General features: G+C 41.7%; 1 protein-coding gene across 1 annotated transcript; it reads right to left on the bottom strand.

Annotated features, from left to right (window-relative positions):
- Window positions 1-345: 345 nt before the first annotated feature.
- Window positions 346-17,242, bottom strand: LOC103470782 (poly [ADP-ribose] polymerase 14-like). Its single transcript, XM_008419449.2, has 23 exons — window positions 16,890-17,242; window positions 16,235-16,323; window positions 15,895-15,925; window positions 15,431-15,499; window positions 15,048-15,221; window positions 14,481-14,606; window positions 14,142-14,243; window positions 11,386-13,564; window positions 9,413-9,619; window positions 9,185-9,260; window positions 8,336-8,572; window positions 7,941-8,162; window positions 7,755-7,869; window positions 7,456-7,605; window positions 5,948-6,010; window positions 5,220-5,405; window positions 3,633-3,836; window positions 3,074-3,189; window positions 2,649-2,884; window positions 2,288-2,559; window positions 2,054-2,196; window positions 1,172-1,346; window positions 346-788 (listed from the first exon to the last, which is right to left on the bottom strand). The coding sequence occupies exons 1-23, from the start codon at window positions 17,071-17,073 to the stop codon at window positions 508-510; spliced, it is 5,637 nt and encodes a 1,878-aa protein (XP_008417671.1). The 5' UTR covers window positions 17,074-17,242; the 3' UTR covers window positions 346-507.
- Window positions 17,243-21,769: the final 4,527 nt, after the last annotated feature.

Raw genomic sequence — 21,769 nt, 5'->3', positions numbered from 1 at the left:
CCCCTGCTACTATTAGTCAGCATGCTCCTTTAGTGTTTGAATACATTATCATCAGGTTGCATTGCTAAATGGTCTGTGGTGATGTGGTTTTATTGCAGTGTGAGACTTGAAATTTCCTTTGACCTGCTAACTTTTGGGTGTGTGGTCATTTCTCTGAGTTTCACACTTTAACCTTGGGGAAGATTGTCCGATCTGGAGAATGAAGAACTTGAGGATGATAGATAAAGTAACTCTTGTAACCAAAAAGAACCACTGCTGGTGTCTTTCTGCCCCATGATAACACACAATTTTCTGCTTTTATAGAGGGTGAACTTGTTTTTTATCCAAAAATAATATCAAAATAGATTCAAGAATGAACAATTTCCATCTTTATTTTGAGTTGAAGAAAATGAATCCTACTCCTTTAATAATTTATAGCAATAGGTTGCTTGGTTTTGATCTACAGTAGAAGAACTACAGTCAGACAGAGGTTAATTTGATCAGAATATTTGCAAAAGAGCTAAAACTTTAAGTGAATGTGATAAGGTATTCTGGATATGCCTGAATGTCATGGAAAACAATAAACATGGATGGATTATTAGGTCTGTCAGTGACGCTGTCAAACTGGTCTGCAGCATTGCCAGATTTGTCAGGGGGTGCGATTATGCCAGATCTTCCCTGGGTATAGTCTCCAACCAGGACCCGGGCTTGGTACATGCGCTTGTGACCTTTATTGTCCGGTTTAGCATAACCCCCAGCTGAATACGCAGGGTCCACAGCAAAGTAAGAGCCATTACCATACATGGCACCTGCAGGAAATAAAATAGAATGAGTCATGGATGGAGAAGTAAATACGAGTGTTATGATCTTTAGAGGTTAAAATATATGAATTGATCTCTGAAAGGCATAAAATAAAAGATAACACTTGAGTACAGTGATGGTTAGAGAAGTTAAAGCTAAACTAGCTTAGGTAGCATGAATAAAGCAAACCATACAGAGACAAGAGACAAATACAATGGTATAAAGAAAAGGGTTACAAATACAGAACCTTGAGGTACAATTTAAAGAAAGGATGTAATGTTGACATTTGTTTTGGAGGACAGTGCTTCACAGGACCAATCAGAGCCTAAAATTATTCAACATTTGTGTTTTCACATTTTCATCGTGGACTATAGAGCGTGACAATGTTTACCATGCATTCCCGCATAGCTCCGGTTGAAGCCCTTTGAGTTGATGAGGTCGATGGATTTTGCCCCGGTGCCGTGATAGAGCAGCTTTTCATTGTTGGTGTGGTTGTTCTTTACCTCCATCTGCTTCTTCAGGAGCTGGTAGCTCTGCCACAGCGTCGTATTTTGGATCCGCTCAATCTGCCAACAGTTTAAACCACATGATCATGATTCTGATCAAATCCTAAATCAGTGGGTATTAATCTCTCATTAGGATGTGTGTTATGTTCATGTTAGCCTTCAGCCATGAGGGACTGAACTGCACACAGAAAACAGAGAATTATATGAAAACTCTGGAAACCCAGAATGCACTGCATTCGGTTCTAGGAGAAATTAGTTTCACCACATTGTGCTTTAAAAAAAACCCTGTTCTTAAAGAAAGTTGCTCTTTTTCCATGGCTGTTGATGCATTGGAAGGACATCGCAGTAAACCAAAGTCATATATATTCAGTCATGTTTTTCATGAGCCCAGACTTGGTGCTGTTGATCTTAATTACTAATTTTGTAAATAACGTCCTTTGGTATTTATTAATAATTATTCAAAGTCTAATATATTGTTAAGCTGTTGTTAAAAGTAAATGCAATAGGTAAATATAAAGATTTTTATACAGTTTTGATCAGTTCATCTAAATATTTTCACTAAAATGAGAGATAAATAATAATATCTTATGTGTTTTATTCAATGATCCTCATGATTTCCTATTTTCTGAGTTTTCTTCTTGTTTTATTTCATTGGTTTGTTTGAGCTGCACTTTGCCTTTTCTTCTCTGCTTTCAGGGCTGCATTCTGGAGGTCCAGATGGTCAAAGGTCAATCTTTGCATGTCTGATGTTCTGAAGACAAACGTACCTGGATGATGTTCAAGGAAAGTCCATTTTTAGTAACGTCTGCCAACACGTCGTTGTATTCCTGGGACCCAGCGGTCAGGGGAACCCGCTTCAAGATGCTGCCCTTCATGTCATCCCAATGCTGAGGCAGCGGATTGTCAGGGGCTACGAGAAGAAGAGAAAAAGAGTTTTTAATGTTTGTCAGTTTTAGAGATTGATAGCTCTCTGACACCTGTCTGATCATAGATTCACTCACTTCTCAAGTCATTTCTCATCAGCTCTATCTGCTTCCGTCCACTAGTGGAAACAGCCTTTCTAAGAACTGGATCAGCATTGAAGGACTCGCTTTTGATTTTGATCTTCACCCTCTGACTTTTCTCAAAAGCTTCTTCGAGCTGGAGGTTGGTGTGGATGTCAAAGGACACCATTGATCCATCGTGGTGCTGGAACTTCCATTCCACCTGTTTCCTCACCATTATGGCTTTGTTCCTCAGATTCTCACTTCTCTCCACTTTCCGGATGATGTTCCTAAGCAGCATCAAAATGATTACTCTAAATTACTTCAGAGTAATTTAATGACTGTGTACCTTTAAGGAGCACATCGTCTGTTTGCTGACCTGATGTCTGACTCGGCTGTCAGGACGTCTCTGGTCAGACCTTCCAGGTGGATCCGGGGTTCCTGGTCTTCCTGTCCTCTGTCCAGGCGGATGCTCACCGTCAGATTCCTCTGCAGGGCCTTCAGCTCATCCATGTCAGCCTGAGTGAACTGGTTAATGTACTGGTCCCTGATGGTTCTCTGGGCCTGCTCGTTCAGAATGAGCTCACTGATCCTCTTCTTAGCCGTGCTCAGATTCTGTGGTGGAAAGAAAAAATAGAAAACCGGTGAAGATCAAGAGCAGAGGATTGGTTTTGGTCTCCTTCCGGCTGGTAGCAAGGTAACTCATTTGTTCTTCTCAGCACAGCACATGATGATGTGCTGATCATGAACTGCTGCAGAGATTAATTAGCTTCCTGTTAGTCACATAGAGATTCTCATACGAACCCTTTGGTTGTCGGCACACAGCTGAAACACAGCGGGGTCAAACTCCTGCTGCTCCAGATAAAAGTCAGTAGTGCTTTGCTGCTCTGCTCCAAATCCAAAAAATGAAGAAACTGAATCTGAAATCAGATCAAGATATATTTTCATCATGTGAAATGACTGCACTATATGTGACTGTTTCTGCTTAACAGCCAAAGTGCTAAAAGTTTGAACATTATTTCCAATGTTTCTGCAGATTTATCATCTTTATGCTTTCCTGCACCTTGTGTTATATATCTGTAGAAATCTAAAGCTTGCTTAAGATTAAGTAACATTTTGCATTTCCTCATCCACAAATGCAAAATTATTTTCCTCACATAATGTTCTGATATTTAATTAGATTAATGGAAGTACATAAACTCATCCAACACAAACCTGCTAGTCTGTAAACTCAGAAACCAGAAGCATTTAGCTGTAACTAGTTTAGATTCCAACAGAACAGTCACAGATTTCGCAGAATTATTCACAAATGGTCTCTGGTTAATGTAAATATGTTTTCACATGACTCAAAGCAGGATGATACCCATAAATTTGTTGAAGGCACTCTTCTCCACCACCTCTTCTCCCTGCCTCTTTTTCATGCTGTTGTGAAATTCAGCGATCATGGCTGTCTGAAAGATTAGGATCTTCACGCTGCAAACAAATTTTGGGTGCTTCTTCCTCACGAACTCCACCACTGCACCGACCATGGCGTCGGCCACCGCCGATGGACTGACTCCGCCCTGACCTGGAGGGGATGTGAGGAACAACCAAATAATGAAGATGAGGATGAAAACTGAAACAAGTCTGCTCAACAATGTACAAAGGAGGAAGCAACAATATGATGTAACAAAACTTGTACCGAGTTTGAATGTATCTGTTCAAATTGTTTATTGCTTTATATCCACACCTTAATAGCTGCAGACAGTTTAGAAAATAAAACCTGTTTGAATATGAAGTATTTGTTTTAGAGCCAAAAACGAGTATTTAATATATTTAAATACAGTGTATATAATTACTGAAGTCCTGTGAGGAATGCAGTGAGTATGCCTTAGTTGAATTATGCAGTCAAATGTTATAAAATAAAGCATTTATTGAAAACATGTTTTATTGTAATGATTACAAACCTAAAGCTAATTGAATTGATTTGGATGTGTAATTAATATACGTTTTTGACCTTTTAGGTAAAAAACCTTCTTCAACTGATGGCAATCTACCTACAAACACTAAAGAACATCAACGACTTTGTGGTTTGTTTCTGAGTCTCATAGATGGTTAAAGAAGAATCCCAGTTTTCCCATTTGGACATTTTGGAACGGTTTTCCCCAAACAACCCTCTGAGCCTCACTGGAACTTAAACTACAAACATAAATTCTGAAGTTGTTTAAAATTAGTATTGAATGTTACGTGTTATTGCCATATGTTAATAATATGTAAAATATATTTACATGTTATGTACATAGTTATTGAATATTATTACTAGATATCTTTATTTATCTATATTAAATTACATTATCTTCTATCCTAAGTATTTAATATAAGTGTAAACTTATTTTTCTATCTGTTTCAGTCATTAACAAACAGTTCATGACTCTGAGTCGATCCTACATCTGGTCGCTGCAAAGCAGTTCTACTCCTGGCTCGCTCACCATGTAGAATCCAACCATGCTAAATTAAAAGTGGCGAGCTAGCCAGGAGCATCAGAGTGTACAAGTTACTTTGGGTGATTTTATTTCCTCTGCGCTGTTATATTAACTTTAAAAAGTCCAATGCAGCAGTAAGAGGGTCAAATAGGTTACACTTAAACTTGGATCAACTGGATTTTTGGGGGCTCGTCCGGGAGAATAACACTACAATTAACTTATATATTTATATATTTAGGACTCTGATGGAGAACCTTTTTTTTTTTTTAGTTTTTTATTGTTCAACAAAACAACACAGGTTATGTGCTAAAATCTATAGTTTTCTAAGACTCTACTATTCAAAGAGTTGATGCAGTTTATGATTTATGCCAAGCTAGTTTTTATGCAGCTAAAATGGCAGCAAAATAATCTGAATCTGGTGGTAAAAAGTCAAAAACAATCAGAAAGAAAAAATATACTAATCAAAAATGCTTGTTCCCAGCACAGACCTGTTCCCAGAGCTGGGAAGGCGACTGATCTGAACTTGTTCTCCTCGCAGAGCTTCAGGACCCCCTGAACCATTTCCTTGATCTTAGCAGCATCATTCTGGCCAATGATGTGGATGATGTTGCTGGAGGGAAGCTGACCGCCTGAGGTCATGATCATGGAACAAGGCATGTAGCCCGGAGATTTCACTGCACAGAGGAAACATGTTCATTCACACAGTTTGGAAAGATCTTATATACATCTCTGACAGCTAATACGTGGTTACTTTTAATATTTTTAAAAAAGAAATTCTTGAAATATGCTAAATGTTTGCCAAACCACCTGCGCACACAGATAAAGGAAGGTAAAAATTAAAGAGCTGAGGTAAAATCCCCTTTTCATCAGTGACCTAAATATTTTTTCTTTACTTTTAAAGCTTAGGCCAACATAAATAAATAAATTGAGGGCAATTTTTTAATGCATCTTATATAAAGCTTATTTTCAGAATCTTTAATTTATTCCAGAATATTAAAGCTTAACCTTCTGGCTTCTAATTTTGTCAAAATAATTTGTTAAATTATGTTGAATAAATAAATACAACTCCTCTGAAAAGGAAAATTAAAGTTGATTTTACCACTTTTTAAACACTTAAAGATTTCATCTTTAAATTCTGTTGCAGACGTGCAGGTTGTTGTCAAAATGACACAAAACAATAACAATGTTTTTAAATAACTTGAAATGAGAAACTCACCAATCTGTGCACACTCCAACAGGACCGTTGGACCAGCGTTGTCCAAGATCGCCTTGGAAACTCCTGAAAAATAAAGAAAACACTGGATCAGTGAACGTCCTGCTGCTGAGTTTCATCCTGTTTTATCCAATCAACTTCATTTTTTCCATCACTTCCCGTTTTCCAGATCTTCTTTTATTCCTTGTGATGCGATTTTTTACACTTTCAGTTTTTCTCAGTTTGAGCTGAGCTGAAGAAAAGCGACCAACCTCAACCCAACTAAACCGGACCTATCAGAGCTCTATGAATCACTTTAAAACTCCACAGAAACAGAAACCAGGTGTGGCAGAAGGCCTGGAAAACAGAGGCAGGATGTCTGGTTATCACTGACAGATGGGATTTAAATGACTGAGCTGGGATCATAAAGACAATCTGAACTTTAACCAGATAAGAACAGAGAAATTTCAGCAGAAATGAAACCAGAAACCAGAACTGGACCCATAAACCTTCATCCATTAAAAGAACTGGATCTGGGTTCATGTTCAGAGTTCACCACTTCAGACAGTAGGTTAACGGCCTACTGTCTGCCTGCATGCTGTGCTGTTCTTCACTGCCCTCTTTGTTCATGTTTATACTTTTATTACACAATCATAAAGAATTCATCCATTTATCCCTCATTTATATTTATGCTAGACTAAAAAAAAATCTAAAAATCAGGTGAAAAACTTTCACCTTTTCAGTAAAAGTCAAACTGAGGTCAGCTATTTATTTATTTCTATCTATTTTTAATTGTTATATTTTATTTGTTTCTGTCACTATTTTTTACTCTTGTACAGTGTCCTTGAGTGCCAGAAAGGCGCCTTTGAAATAAAATGTATTTTTATTATTAACTAGTGTGAGCAAACCGGATTAGAGCCAAACTGAGTGTCGCTTTGCCTGAAACAGAAACATTTTGCTGTCGGATGGACAGAATCATGAAGTGAGTGAATGACTGAAACGGTTAGAAAATTAAATAACATAAACCGTTCAGCCTTTTCTCCCAGTTATTACAACAGACATTTTTATTACTAGATGAACCATAATTATCACTTTTATATCAGCTCTCAGTCAATCCAATGCCGTCAATAAAACAGCTGCATACAGAGCAACTCATTTCTGGGATATGTTGCCTTCTGCATTACACCGATTCTCAATCATGTAACTTTTAAAAGAACCTTTAAAAATCTGAAATAGAGAATAAATTAAGATTGAATTGATGAAATGGCTAAATTTATATTCAAAGTTCATCGTTTGATTTATTTATCTTTGTTTTTTATTTAGTTTTGATATTGCTGAAATTGTGTGGTAATGCCCTTTGATAATGTTTGTAAAATGTTATAACTTGTATATTTTAATTAGCATTTTGTGTGTAATTTAATTTTGTGTCTTATGTCCCTTGGTAATGTAATTAAACCGTCCTCAAACAAACAAACATTGATGTTCTGCTTTCAACAGAGAGGAGAGGAAGACGACCAGCGACCATCCATCACCTGCTTGAAGGTTGAAGTTCTGATTGGATGAGTTGATGATGACATCACAGGTCTCCTTGGTGATGTCTCCTGATGACACCTCCAGTGTGAGTTGACCCATCTGCATCCGGTAGACGCCGAGGGACGGGGACAAGACCGGGCTGAAGGACGCTGAGACAAACGGAGACACAAAGAACCGATTCAGGATTTAAACGTTTTAATGGAGGTTCTGTGTGCAGCTGCAGTCCAGCCCATAATAAGCAAAGTATGAATATGATCTGAGAAGCTCTGAAGACAAGAAGCTGTAAATGTTTTCCTACTGGAGTTGTGCTGTGGCTGGCTGAGCTGCGTCCGATCGGCAGACGAGTTCCTGTCAGAACCGCCTCCTCCATGCTGGACGCTCCCCGTCTGACCACTGAACTCTCTGGTGAAACACTGAAAACAACCACATGTTGAGTTTTTGCAGCAGTTTTTCCTGAAGCAGCGCAGCAGAAAGGTCGTCTCACATCGGTGGTTTGGCGGTCGCTGTGGTGAACCACGATGACCACTTCCTTCAGGTGGCGGGGCGACACCCGGTGGCTGAACAGGTGGATCTGCCTCAGCAGGACTCTGGCCACCAGCTGCCTGGGGAAGCTCAGGTTCCCGGTTCCGATGGCCGGGAAGGACAGAGAGGTCAGCCGGAGCTTCTCAGCCTCCTTCAGACAGGAAGTGATGATGTCTGCCAACCCCTGGTCAGAGCAGCCGACACACACAGTCAGAGGTGATTTTACTTTCAGAAAGGACAGAAAGACCTGATGTTCAAACGTTCAGCGCATTCTGCTGTGGGATAATAACTAACACTTAATAAAATGTTCAACTAAACGAACGGCCTGGAAATAAAACGACCTGAATGACCTCTGACCTTCTCCGCCTCACCGCCGCCGTTGTCCCAGCTTGGGCAAACAGCATGGAAGACTTTCTGACACATCAGGTTGTAAGCGTCAGTGACGACCACGTCTCCGAACTGCAGCGCCGACACGCCGGCCTGGGTCAGGACGGCCAGCTGCAGGTTCTCACCCGCCGCCTCCAGGATGGCTTTGGACACGGCGCCCTGGCTCAGGTTCATGTTGTCTGCCACCGTGTTGACGATGCCGTCCGTCTGCGGACCGAGATCAGAACAGCTCTAACAACAGCTGAGCGCCACAACCTCCAGTATAAACACACTGAACACCGGCTGGGACCCGACTTCAGCGTCAATCTGACATCAAAATGAGGATCTGAGAATAAATTCACTAAAAAGGCTGAAAACTGAAAGTTTTGTGCAGGAATCAAACTTTAAAACAAGATGAGGAGAATAAAAGATTCAGCTTTAAAGAAGAGTGATGAACAACAATCCCATGCAATGTTCATGTCTGAGCTGCAGGGGGCGCTGTTGGAAAGTAAAACTGAGCATCAAATTTCTGTAATTTATGTTCTGACACATTTTTTCTCCGTCTTAAACTTAAAAGCATAATTAGCATTTCCTCCTCTGTGTTTCTGATACTTCAAATATTTATTAAGATGTAAACAAAAAGACAAAATCTAGCTGAAGATCTGGACACTGCAAAAACTAAATCTTACCAAGTATTTTTGATCCAGTTTCTAGTAAAATATCTCTGTACGCTTTAAATAAGACAAAATTAACTCACAAGTAATTTTGTAATTAGTTTGTTTTACGTCAATAAATCCTTAATAATGAATTAATATTTCCAGACGTTCCTGAACGCCTCACCTGCTGGTCCTGAATGTTTCCTGTGCAGAGAGCGATCTTCAGACCTGCAGGTGTGATCTGCTCCAACCTGCCAGACCTGAAATCAGCACAAAACTGGTTTTTAGACAAAAAGCAGATCTATGACAATAGAATGGGACTGGAGATGGGAATTAGATTTAATCTCACATCTTTAAATGTTCATTATTACTTAATTTGTTAAAAACAAGCCTGAACTTGGACTGGACTTACCCTCCCTGCTCTCCATGTCGATTCTGCCCTCTGGGGCTCGAACTGCCTGGCTGATGATCGCCCTGGTAACCTCCTCCTCCTCTTCCTCTTCCATTTTCTCTTCTTCCTCCCCTCCCTCCTTCTGCTCCTCTGCCTCCGCCTCTTCCTCCTCTCCCTCCTCTTCCTCCTCCGGACCAGGAGCCTTTGCCTCGTCCTCTCTGCTGACCGCTGGTGGAAAGAGCAGAGGTCATTCTGGGTCTCTGGATTTCCTCCAGCTGTTAGAAACTAACATCTGGTTCTGGTTTAAATCAACTCAAACATTTAGTCACAGAAATTATGCAGTCAAAATAAAACAACAAAACTCAAGCAAGCAGTCATCCAATTTTACTTTGCTTTATTCTTATTATTATTATCATCATAGATTCAAAATGTAGAAATGATTTTGCATGTTTACTGTATTAAAAGTTTTCAAACTGTTTTGGACATATTAGTCATATCAGTCCACTTTCAAAATGTTTGCTTTATTTATCAAAGTTTAGTAAATTAAAAGTCGGTTTTTCAGTAAAAGTCTCTGGATAAACTTGGTTCTAGTTATTATGAGAGGTTGGTTATAAAAATATGAAAACTTTGTTTCATGCTTAACATTTTCCACTGAAACTAATTTGTATCAGTTTGAACTGCAGCTGAGGGACAAAAAAACAGTCCAAGGGCCATACAGGGCCCCTGGGCCACGCACGGCCCCCGGGCCACGCACAGCCCCTGGGCCACACAGGGCCCCCGGGCCAAACAGGGCCCCCGGGCCACACAGGGCCCCTGGGCCACACAAGGCCCCCGGGCCACACAAGGCCCCCAGGCCACACAGGGCCCCTGGGCCACATAAGGCCCGCAGGCCACACAGGGCCCCCGGGCCACGCACGGCCCCTGGGCCACGCAAGGCCCCTGGGCCACACAGGGCCCCCGGGCCACGCACGGCCCCTGGGCCACACACGGCTTCCGGGCCACATACGGCCCCCGGGCCACGCTTTGGACCCCCTGGTTTAAATCATAAATTAGTTCCTCCAGATGTTTAGGCTCCAAGTAAAACATCTGACATTTTGGTTCAGTTTGACCTGAAGAACCCAAACATTCTGCTGGTCCCTGTTTTTACGCTCCAGCGATAAAAAGAAATACAAATATAAGGTAAACCTGTTGTCTCTGACTCAAAGGAATATTTTCTCCTGCTGTTTTTATCTGCCTGGCAGTAAGAAGGTTCTGGGTTCTTCAGACTTTCTCCCTGTGCTGCTGCTGCGGTTCTCTGGGTTCTCCTGAGGTTCCCCAGAGGTTCTGGGTTCTCCAGAAATGTTTCATTCCTCCTCCATCATTTAACCGTGAAACTGAACGTCAGTCCTGATTCCTGACCTTTGGATCCACATCTTTCCTGGTTTCTGACTGATTAGAACATAAAGATTAGATAAAAGCTGCTCTGATGACCTTTGCCCTCTGATCACCAGACCCAAACACTGAACTCTGTTCATAACTCTGGTGGTTTAACAACATTCCTCCTGACTCTGCAACGCGTTTAGTGAGAAAGTCGCTCAGTTTCATTTCTGCCAGTGAATCTGAAGCTCACTGGGTTCAACACGGATGTGATACCTGCCATGTGCCAGCAGGGGGCGATAACATCAGTATAGTTTTAACAGTAGAGCCACATTCATCCAATCACAGTAACACATTCACACAACAGGTTCAGTCTCTTGTCTGGTTTAGAAAATCTCCTGAGGACGGCTGAAGCAACGCCAGGCTGACGACTGACCCAAAACAGAGGAAACTAGTTTTTAAATCAGAATCGGATGAAGTTCCTCAGACCTCCATATTTCACTTCTGCTCTTCACTCACAATATAAATTAATGTCAAAAGTTGTTTTTAACAAACTCAGCTCCACGTGAACAGGATGTGACGACAGAAGGAAACTGTCTGTCCGTTGTGGTTCTGCGGTGGATTCTGGTTAAACTCACCCTGCTGCTCCCCTCTGTTTCCCGCCGGCCGGCGGTGGAACCGTCATGATGGGCTCCAGGTCGCTGAACTCCCTGCTGACGGCTGCTGCCATCACCCTGACGGTGGCGTCATTGTTGTCCACCAGGTGAATCTCGGTTAAGCATCCCGGAGCGCCGGGATTGTCGCAGTATTCCCGCACGGCCTCGGCGATGGTCTCGGTGCAGAGATCCACCGGAAAACCGAACACACCAGAGCTGATTGCCGGCATCGCTACGGTGGAGCAGCTGACCTGCTCAGCTTGCCTCAAACTCTCTCCAACTGCACGTTTAAGACGAGATATTGACGTCTTCCTGTCAAAGTCAGAGTAGCGCGGCCCGACGGCATGCACGACGTATTTGCAGGGCAGATTGCATCCATCTGTCACGATGGCCTCTCCTGGGCGGACCTTCCCGTGTTTGGCTACATGGTCGTTGCTGATCTTCTGCAGGTTTGGTCCGGCGGCTCTCAGCAGCGCCAACGCCAAACCGCCGATGTGCTGCAGGTCTTCGTTGGCTGCGTTGACCACAGCGTCGACCTTAAAGCTGCAGATATCCGCCCTGCTGACAGAAACCAGAACCCCGCCGGCCGTGTGCACCTTGCAGTAACACTCGTCTTCAACGCTCCCTTCCTCCTCCTCTTCATCGTCTTGGATCTCTGGCTGAAGCATCACCACACAGCTGAACTCTGACATCACTGGAGGCAGGAACATGCTTCCTTGGGTCAGGAAGTACTTCTTTGCTCCAGGTTTGTCCACAGTTAAGGTGTCGGCAAAGAGAGCAGAGGTCAGCTGTTGGAGGATGGATCTGGCTTTGTGGGCATGAAGTCGAGCCCCGCTGATGACGATCTTTGGTCTTTCTGGATCAAAGGTCACAGACACCTTGTTGTCGCTGGCGACTCTGGACCAATCTTCGCGTCTGTTCTTCTGAATGAACTGAGCTACGGCACAGGACTCGACCCGAAGAACCTCCTGAACCTGTGAGTAGTTCTGGATGAACTCCCTCAGACTGGCGCTCACCTCTTTGACAGGATTGCAAAAGCCGGCGACCGTTACTTTGTCTCTTCTCTCTGGGTGGATCAAAATGATGACCGTTTTGTTGCTGGCGGAGTTGTAGGTGTCCAACAGTTCCCCTCTCAGCTCTTTCCAGTTCTGACGGTTCAAAACTTCCTGATCTTTCACATCCAGACTCTGCACCAACAGATCTTTCTTCATCTTACTCTCAGCGTCGGCCAGGGCTCTGTCAGAGCTCCCCAGCAAGAAGACGCCTCTGGTTTCTGCGCAGTAGATGGCGCTGATGCCTTGCGACGTGAACAGGCTCTTTGACATGTCCATGGGATTCACCTGCCGGAGGTATTCCAGAAGACCTGCAGGGACATTTAGATCTTTCTTCTTCATGTTCAGATTTTTCTCTAGGATCCAGGATTTGATCTGGTAAACTTCAGCAGGGAGTCCCGCAATGGTCAACCTCCCAGTGGCTTCGTTGAACGAGAGCTTCAGCTCAGGGGAAACGTCAGAGGCAGCTTTCTGCAGCCCTTCCTCCGTCAGGATGTGGAAATACGCAGGAGAAAAGTCCAGGCGCTCAGTCACGCCTTTGGTCTGCCGTTCAAAGTGACTCATTAACTTAAGAAGGATGTTTTCTACAGCAGCTCGGATTTTCTTTATATCGTCAGCTCTGCCGGCGACCGTCACCACGTCTCTGGATGGATCGAACTCCACTAAGGCGTCTTCCTTCACCACCGAGCGGACTTCCTTCTCAGCAGCTCTCCATGCCTCTGTGTTCGCGTCGCATTCGAAGGCCGAGTACTGGGCCATGAGTTTGCAGAAGGCGTCCTTCGCCGCCTCCGCCCAGCTGTCTACGTCTTTCGCAGTCAGACTTTTCTGCCTCAGAAAACTCGGCAGGGGGCTGAGTTTCACCTCGGGCTGGTCCAAATCGACGCCGCAGAAATGCGGCCGCATCTGATCGTTGATGCTTTTCAGCATTTTCTTGAATAGGAGGAATTTCCATATCACTTTCAGAACCTTCTCGGTGACGGGCTCCGGCATCTTCCAGGCCGGCCGCGCCTGGCCGTACAGGGCGGTTCCCAGAGACCCGTAGAACGCGTACAGCTTGACAGGGATGGAGCGCATCTCATGGTCTTCTTTAACGCAGATGCTCTGAACAACTGCAGCAAGACACCAAGAACACAGAGAGGCGGTGAAAGGCTGAATTCAGCAGATAATCATGTTACATCTAAATCTGGGTGGGTTTTCAAAATAAAAGCTGTTTTGATGCAACCAGAGGAACTGAGTCCTTCAGTCTGTTAATCCTGACCAAACGTTGGGTCAGACTGCAGGTCTCTGCTGCTGCTGCTTTAGCTTTTAAATCCCATTGTTCACCCTGAGCGGTTCGGCTCGGTTCTGGATGCGGTTCGGCCCGGTTCTGGATGCGGTTTGGTCCGGTTCCACTGTAAACGCGGCTCTGGGTGCGACCTGCAGCTCTACGTCCAGTGGCGCTGTGCGGTTAGGGCGGAGCTACTGGCTTCACACCACAGTCCGCTGTGACTACGGACCAAAGAGCATCACAACCAGACTCACCAGTACGAAGTCCGGGGTTAACCCAGAACATCGTACTGGGTTAAACCCAGAGTGAGAGTCCAATGGTGGTGAAATGCTAGTTTTATTTTAACTCCTATTATTCACAGCTAGTCTCCTGTCACTGCAGGACTTTCTGGATGAAGAACCAGAGAAAAGGAGTGAAACCTTTTGGGTCCCTGAAGGAGACGACGGCCGCCTGCTCCTCTGGGATCATCACCACGTCCTCAGGAAGTTCCCAGTTCTTCTCAAACCACAACTCAATCATGTCTGGAACCAGTCAGGGACAAGTCACACAACAATCCGACACAAAACGTAAAAATATCAATGATCATTTTAATAACAAAACCTTCCATGTAATTTAGGTTAAGAAAATTAATTCCATTGATAAAAATGAGACCTGAGTGTCTCTCATTGTTCCAAAAATCAAAGAGATAAAACAAAAAAGCATAAATATTACAACTGTAAGAGTATTTATTCAAATCAAACATATTTTGAAATGTTTACCTTTGAGGACAGTCGGAGGAAGACTCTCCATGCGGACGCTCTTTGCTGCCCCTAGTGGCCGAGCCGTCAGTCCGTGTTTCTTCATCTTGGAGTTTTTCTGACTCGCAGTTATGAACTTTTCCACATCTGATGAACAGTTTACAGTTTATGGAGGGAGGCAGTAAGAAAGAGCATCATAAAAGCTGCACAGTTTTATTCTTTACTATCCCAGTTTAACTTTCTCCACTGAGATTCTGGAAAATGAAGATATGAAACTTTAAAATATTTGAACTCTGATATTTGTGCTTAAAACATCATTTTTATTGATCTGATGTGATTTCTAATTTTCTCACATACTGAATTTTAGATTTTTTTTCTTGAAAATCAGAATCATTAAAAATGTAAAACATAAAACCTTAAATATTTTATTCTGAATCTATAAAATGACGTTTCACTTCCTGATTGATCATTTATGTCAATGTTTTAGATGTAATATAACATGTCTGAAGAACAGTGTGTTCAGAGGGAACCAGTCCGGCTCTGTCAGCCGGTTCTGGTTCTGGTTCTGGTTCTGGTTCCGGTTCCTACCTGTGGGGGCGCTGAAGTTCACCACGGCCAGGTTGGATTCCCAGATCATCTCCAGACTGAAGTCGTTCTCATCCAGACCAGAGACGGTTTCCACCAGCATCTGCAGATAATCCTTGTTCAGGTTCTCTGAGACGTTCTCCAGAACCACGGCAACGACCGGATCCGACCCAGAACCTGACAGGAAAAAAACTTTGTAGGTTTAACAGAAACATTTGTTTTTCCTCCCTTCGTTTCATGAGGAAGCGATGAAACGTGAGATGACCGAAGGGGATTCTGTCTTAACGTCAGAACAACCAGAATCTGTACGTTTGTCTCGTTTTGGTAAAAACCTCTGAAGGTTTGAATCGTTTTCATGTTTCTGTTCTGGTCTCTGGTGTTTTTACCTCTCTGGTTTCCTGCAGAAGCTCCTTCCTCTGGTTCTGATCTCTGGTTGTTGGAATCTGCAGCTGGATCTGAACCAAATATAATTTGTATAATTATTTGGTGCATTCTGCTGCAAAACCTTATTTTCTCTTTCTAAACACAAAGTTCTGTTAGAGCTGCGGGTCCATTTACTGCCGGCTTCATGAACTGACAGCATTTCTGAGTAAAACCAAAGATTCAGTCCAGACAGTTTTCAGACGGAGACGCGGTTCTGTTCCGCCTGGTTCTGGTTCTGCAGGCGGTTCCTTCCTGTTTCTCTCCACTGTCGCCTCATGTTTGCTCAGAAACGTTTGGTTGTTTGTTTAAACGTTAACGTCTGAGTATTTTACAGAATCTCACTAAGTGAAAACAGATTAAACAGAACCGGGTCAAACCCAGAGTCCAGCAGCAGAACCCGGGTCTGGACCAGAACAGAGACGTTTACCTGAGCCGTCGGTGCTGCTGGTCGTCTGGACCTGAGGAGAAAAGAGAGAAAATCATCTGAGACGGGAAGATCCACTGGTTCTGATGTTCAGCTGCATCGGATCAGAACCGATAAACTGAAGTTCTTCTATAACTGGACTCATGTTTACCAACTAACAACGAAATGATTTATAATCCTGAGGGTCAAAATGAGGAAACACTGAAGCAGCTTCTTTACAATAATCTGTTACTTTCAGACGTTTCCTGGCTGAACTTTGACCTGAATGAATCCATTAACCACCAGAACATCCCGACTCTGAAAGCTGCAGATCGTCTATCTTCACCCAGACGGCAGGTTTTACCTGAGCAGGTCCAGAACTGAGCCGCAGCCGCACAGATTTACCGTCCACCTTGATTTCATGATCCTTCTTATCCAGGACTTGACCTCTGACTGCAAACACACGAAGCATCAAGTCACTCTGAGTCCAGTCCAGCCCAGTTTAACCAGCAGAACTCCCAGTAACGGCCTGGTTCTGTCTCCAGGTCACTGCTGGACCAGGTCATCTCAGCTCTGATCCTGACCTTTAACCCCGGCATCAGGTCAGTCTGACCTTTAACCCCGGCCTCATGTCAGTCTGACCTTTAACCCCGGCCTCAGGTCATGAGGTCAGTCTGACCTTTAACCCCGGCCTCATGTCATGAGGTCAGACTCGGACCACATCAGCTGACTGGTGACTCATGGCCTCCAGGATGAAGGAGCAGCCCAGGTGCATGCTGGGAGCTCAGCTGCCGTGTCAGGTTGTTTATTAACCAGCAGGATGTTTATGATCATAATTAATAACTTTAAACATTTAGACGCCATTTTTGAAGGAAAGTTTCGGGCTGAGAAAGTCAAACAGCTCCTGGTTTTCCTTCAGGACTTTCTTTAAGTCAGTGAACATTTCCTCCCTGGCTGAACTGGACCTTTAAGTCCCGGTTCGGAGCAGAACCAGGACCTCCGGAGCCGCGGACACTCACCCTCCTCCGCTCGGAAGAAGACGGCGGCTCTGGCGGCCTCCTCCTCCACCTCCACCCGGCAGTCTCCTCCGCTGGACTTCTTCTTGCTCTGGAAGTAAAGCTGCAGTTTGTTCCGGACGGTTTTGCTCTGGGCCGGGCTCCAGTCGCCCTCCACGGTCACGGCGGGACACTCGGACTCCTCCATGGTTCAGGTCCAGACTCGAACTGACGGAACCGCCGCCGCAGCAGCAGGAGGAGGTTCGGCTTCGGGTTTCTTTCACTTTCGTTTCGTCATAAACGGTGAAAACAAAACCAGAACCAGCGGCTGGAAATCAACTCAAACATAAAGTTTAATCTGGAAAATTATTTTTTTACAGGCTTAAAAAAAAAATCTGAGAAATATCTGAAAATCAACAGAAAATTCAGAATAAAACTTGATTATTTTTCACATCTAAACATAAAGTTTTATCTTCATTTTTAGTTAAAGCAAGTTTTATTTGTTAGTTTTTACTTCCTGTTAGTTTATTCTGAGCTGTTTGGCTCAGGTCGCATTTTAAACGTCTCATTTAAAGCAGTGCAGGCGAGCAGCGCCCTCTGGCGGACTCTCTCTGAACGGTTAGTTACTTTCCTCTACCTGAACAGGTAGAATAGAGCTTCATATTAAACCGTCTCATATTTTATATATTTCTACCCATAAAGTCCTGAAAGGTTTTGGATTTAATTCCAGGTAGGAACCAGGTAAACCCTCAGACAGACCCACTGACTCCAGAACCAGAACCAGAACCATTTAGTCTCTCTGCTCCTCAGATCTGAAATAAACTCCCTGAAAACCTGAGACGTTCAGAAACTGTTGGTTCCTTTAAATAATATAGTATATAAATAATATAAATATAGAATTTATCACTTATTTAAAGTTAATTTGGTTTAAATATGCATTAAAATGTTTTTATGTGCTGATTATTTTTTATTATCTGTCTTGTTTTTAATGTAATTTGTGTTCCTCATATTTCCATCTGCATGTGCAGGAACTTTAATAAATCCAACTGAGTGTTTACAAATATTTTTATTTTCTATGTTGATCCTTTGATTCAAATTTGATTTAAAAAAGAAACAAAGCAAACAAACATCAGAACTGAAAGTGGAATCGTACGTGAATGGGACCTAAACAGATTCAAGCGTCAGAGGATGATGGTGATATATTTACTTTCTTCCTGAGGAGGCGGCAGCAACACGGCTCCATCAGAAACCGTCTTGGACCCAGTCATTGATTTCTGAACGAGGAAATCACTGACCGTGAACGGTTCGCTGTAACTCTGTGACGTTACAGCTTACCGTACCTCCAAACCACAGCTGCACTAAAGATGGTTGGTTATCAGTACAGTATGGAGATTCGCTTCACCGCCCGCCTGAACCGGACCTATGAAGACGGAGAGACCAGATCAGTCATCATGACTGGAACATGGAGTCCAGGTTGGAGAAATTAGAGCCGAGGTGGAAAGATGTAAACCTTTGTCTCGTTCTTAAGCCTTTTCAAGCTAAACACAGGAAGGAAACTGAAAACTGCTAAAGTATAATTAGTAAAACTTTACCAGGCATCTGACACGGAGCTCCAGCTTCACCTCTGCTTTTCAATCCAGACTCTATAAATGGAACCAGTTGGATTCATGCAGGATATTTCTGGTACATTTCAGGCCTTTTGGTTTGTAGATCCTTTGACTTNAGTCCAGGTTGGAGAAATTAGAGCCGAGGTGGAAAGATGTAAACCTTTGTCTCGTTCTTAAGCCTTTTCAAGCTAAACACAGGAAGGAAACTGAAAACTGCTAAAGTATAATTAGTAAAACTTTACCAGGCATCTGACACGGAGCTCCAGCTTCACCTCTGCTTTTCAATCCAGACTCTATAAATGGAACCAGTTGGATTCATGCAGGATATTTCTGGTACATTTCAGGCCTTTTGGTTTAATATGTTCAGAAAGTTATAATTACCAAAGTATTTTCACCAGTGATCATTTACTTGTTGTGCACTGAACTTAATTAATCTCCTAAATCGTTTTAAAATTAATGCAAACATCACAATTAGAGACAAATGGGAGAAAAGCTGCTTGTAGAAATGAACCAGAACAACATGGAGGCTTTTAGCAGCAGTAACTGGTACTGGAGGATAACTAACTAACTAACCAACTAACCAACTAACTAACTAACTAACTAACTAACTAACTAACTAACTAACTGCTGAGTCAGTTTGTTAGCCTGTTGTGCTTTCTAGTAGTTTGTAAACTTTTCTGTCTATATTATAAAAAAACTCCAAACTTATTAAATCAGATTTGATTTCATAAATTTTTCAACCATTTCTGTGTTTTTAAACTGTCATTTGATGCTTTTATTAATTTGTTAGAAAAGATAAAATCATATTTTTGTTTCTTCCTGCAGAATAAAAAAAAAGATAAATTTATCTGACGTATCAAAAACAAATAAAACTGATTTTAAACTGCATCATCATTTCTCCACACTAACCTGCTGCATGTCAGCCATATGTCTGCCTGACGTTCAGTATGTAATGTTTTATCAAGAACACGACGTTTTATTAACAATCATCTAATTTAAAGTTTATTCACATCCAGATGAATCATTGTGAGCCATTATATGTATATGTTTACATTAATAAAGTTTATAAGCAATGAAAATAAGACTGTTGTTTTGTTTCAACCTACATGAATTAATTTTTAAATTGTATAAAATTACAGTTTCTAAATGAACAGTGGAGACGACCAGATATGAAACGAGTCTAAAACTAAATAAAAACTAGAACATAGTTAAACTAGAGAAGAAATGAACAAAACTAGAATGACTGCTAAAGTAAAACAGAAACTAAACTGGTCTAATCAAAGTAACAGGATGATAAACAAACCTGCAACCAACCCAGGATCCAAACAGCCTGTTACCCAGAAGCCACTGCAGCTGCTGTGAACTAATCCATGTTCCTGGTTCTGGTCAGGACTCAGGCAGCAGCAGCAGCTGGTTAATAAAAACCTGGTTAAACAGAAAACTCTATTCTGTGAATGTGATTAAAGTAACAGCTGCTGGATTATTGAAAGACTTTATTTGTTGTTAAAGTTGCATTAAATGCATTAATGTTGTTGTTTTGTGTTTAGATTCTTATTATTTTCTTTCTCCTCCAGCTTTCTGTGTATTTACTTCAAACTTCATGCTGGTTTCAGGCCTTTTGGTTTTAAACCCTTTGACTTTATTTCTGGTCTTTCACTGTTTATTTATAACTTCCCATAATTTCTTGCTCATTTCTTTCCCACAGCTGCTTTACCTGATCAGACTCACCTGGTTTCTGTTTCCTCCTCAGTACTGAAGCCACTGGTTTCCTTTGTTTCTCTCTGGTTTCTTCATTTGCACTCAGCCAATATTTTTTATCTGTTTATTTTATTTGTGTAATTATTTATTCTGAGGCGTTTAGATCAGGACTCTGCAAAGAGGCTTCAGCTTCATGCAGAGTTTTTATGACTGGGTGTAAAAAATTATCAAAACTCTTGTAGTTTCCCCACCTGCTGCTGTAAATGCTGAAAAAGTCTTTATAATATGACATTTAAACATTTATGTATAAAGTTAAAGTGATTTAATAAACCCAGCCTCCATTCATTTCTTGGATTCAGTTTGTTTTACCCAAAATGTTCACAGCTCTTCTAACTTTTCCTTCTGCTGGGTGTGAACAAGTTTCCTCTCATCCTCGTTTTTCTGACCTTTTTAAAAACTTTAAAATAATAAAACGATCTTTGAAAGCATCTGGTAATTTCCTCAGTTTCCCAGCAGAGGGCAGCAGCGTGTTTCTGTCATAACTTCAGGTTGTGAACTTTAGTCTTTATAAAACAGAACCAGCCTCACATCCCTCAGATTCATGGATTTATTTATAAATTAAACACATTCTGACACCTGAACATGGAAACTTTGTCTCAGGAAAACGAGGCTCAGCGATAGAACCTGATCTGGGTTCATGGTTCTGATCCGGTTCATTTAACTGAACCAGCAGCAGAAACCTGAAACCTGTGAATCGTTTAGTTTTTCACCTGCTGAAATTGAATCACTGTAATATTTAGTGAAACAAATAATAATTTTTGAGAGAATAACTGTAAAACATTTTCTGTTAAAATGTTACATTTGATTTTCTTCCCTTTTCTCAGATCCAGGTTTGTCACAGTATCACGTTTAGCTGGACGATGAATCGTCTCTGAAGTTATTGTGATAAACGATAATATTGTTGTTTTGAGACCATTTTCCAGTAATATAATAGTAATAACATAATAATGCAAGAACACATTCTGATCAATAAACTTTAAAATCTAATGGAAATTTAAGACGTTTTAAATATCCAAAATAAATGAACAAAACAGCAGAAACAACAAATAAAATCTGAAGTCTCTGTAAACACACGTCCTTAAAAATATGTAAATATCTAAAATAAAATAATAATAATAACAATAATAATAATAACAACAATAATAATAATAATAATAATAATAATAATAATAATAATGATGAAATCTCTGTGAATAAAAAATGTCTGGTTGAGACCAAAACATCAGAATGAAGACTTTATCACCTGTTTTACATAGAAAAATGAAATGATTGATCTAGTTTTAATTTATCATGTGATTAATTGATTTATTGTTTTTTTCTCAATTGGCCTAGTCAAAGTCAAGTGTTTAATAAATCAGTTAAATGCAGATTTGTGTTTGAAAATGTCTGATTTTGAGAAAAAGATCTTGGATATCTGAGTTTCTATCTAGGAAATGAAACAGGAAGCAAAAGAAGACGATCAGTAAAAGATGAATCTCTGTGTTTCCTGTTTGGCCATGAAGCTCTGAAGTGTCAGAAGCTTAAATTCCCCAATGAGCC

Source organism: Poecilia reticulata, linkage group LG9 (assembly GCF_000633615.1).
Source record: "Poecilia reticulata strain Guanapo linkage group LG9, Guppy_female_1.0+MT, whole genome shotgun sequence".
Lineage (NCBI taxonomy): Eukaryota > Metazoa > Chordata > Actinopteri > Cyprinodontiformes > Poeciliidae > Poecilia > Poecilia reticulata.
This window is presented reverse-complemented; position numbering and strand designations above follow the sequence as displayed.

Coding starts and splice junctions, on each gene's coding strand:
- LOC103470782 (XM_008419449.2), bottom strand. CDS start 17,073: ATGGAGGAGTCCGAGTGTCCCGCCGTGACCGTGGAGGGCGACTGGAGC. Junction 15,500..15,894: donor CAGCAGCACCGACGGCTCAG/GTAAACGTCTCT, acceptor TATTTGGTTCAG/ATCCAGCTGCAGATTCCAAC. Junction 7,870..7,940: donor GCGACCGCCAAACCACCGAT/GTGAGACGACCT, acceptor GGTTGTTTTCAG/TGTTTCACCAGAGAGTTCAG.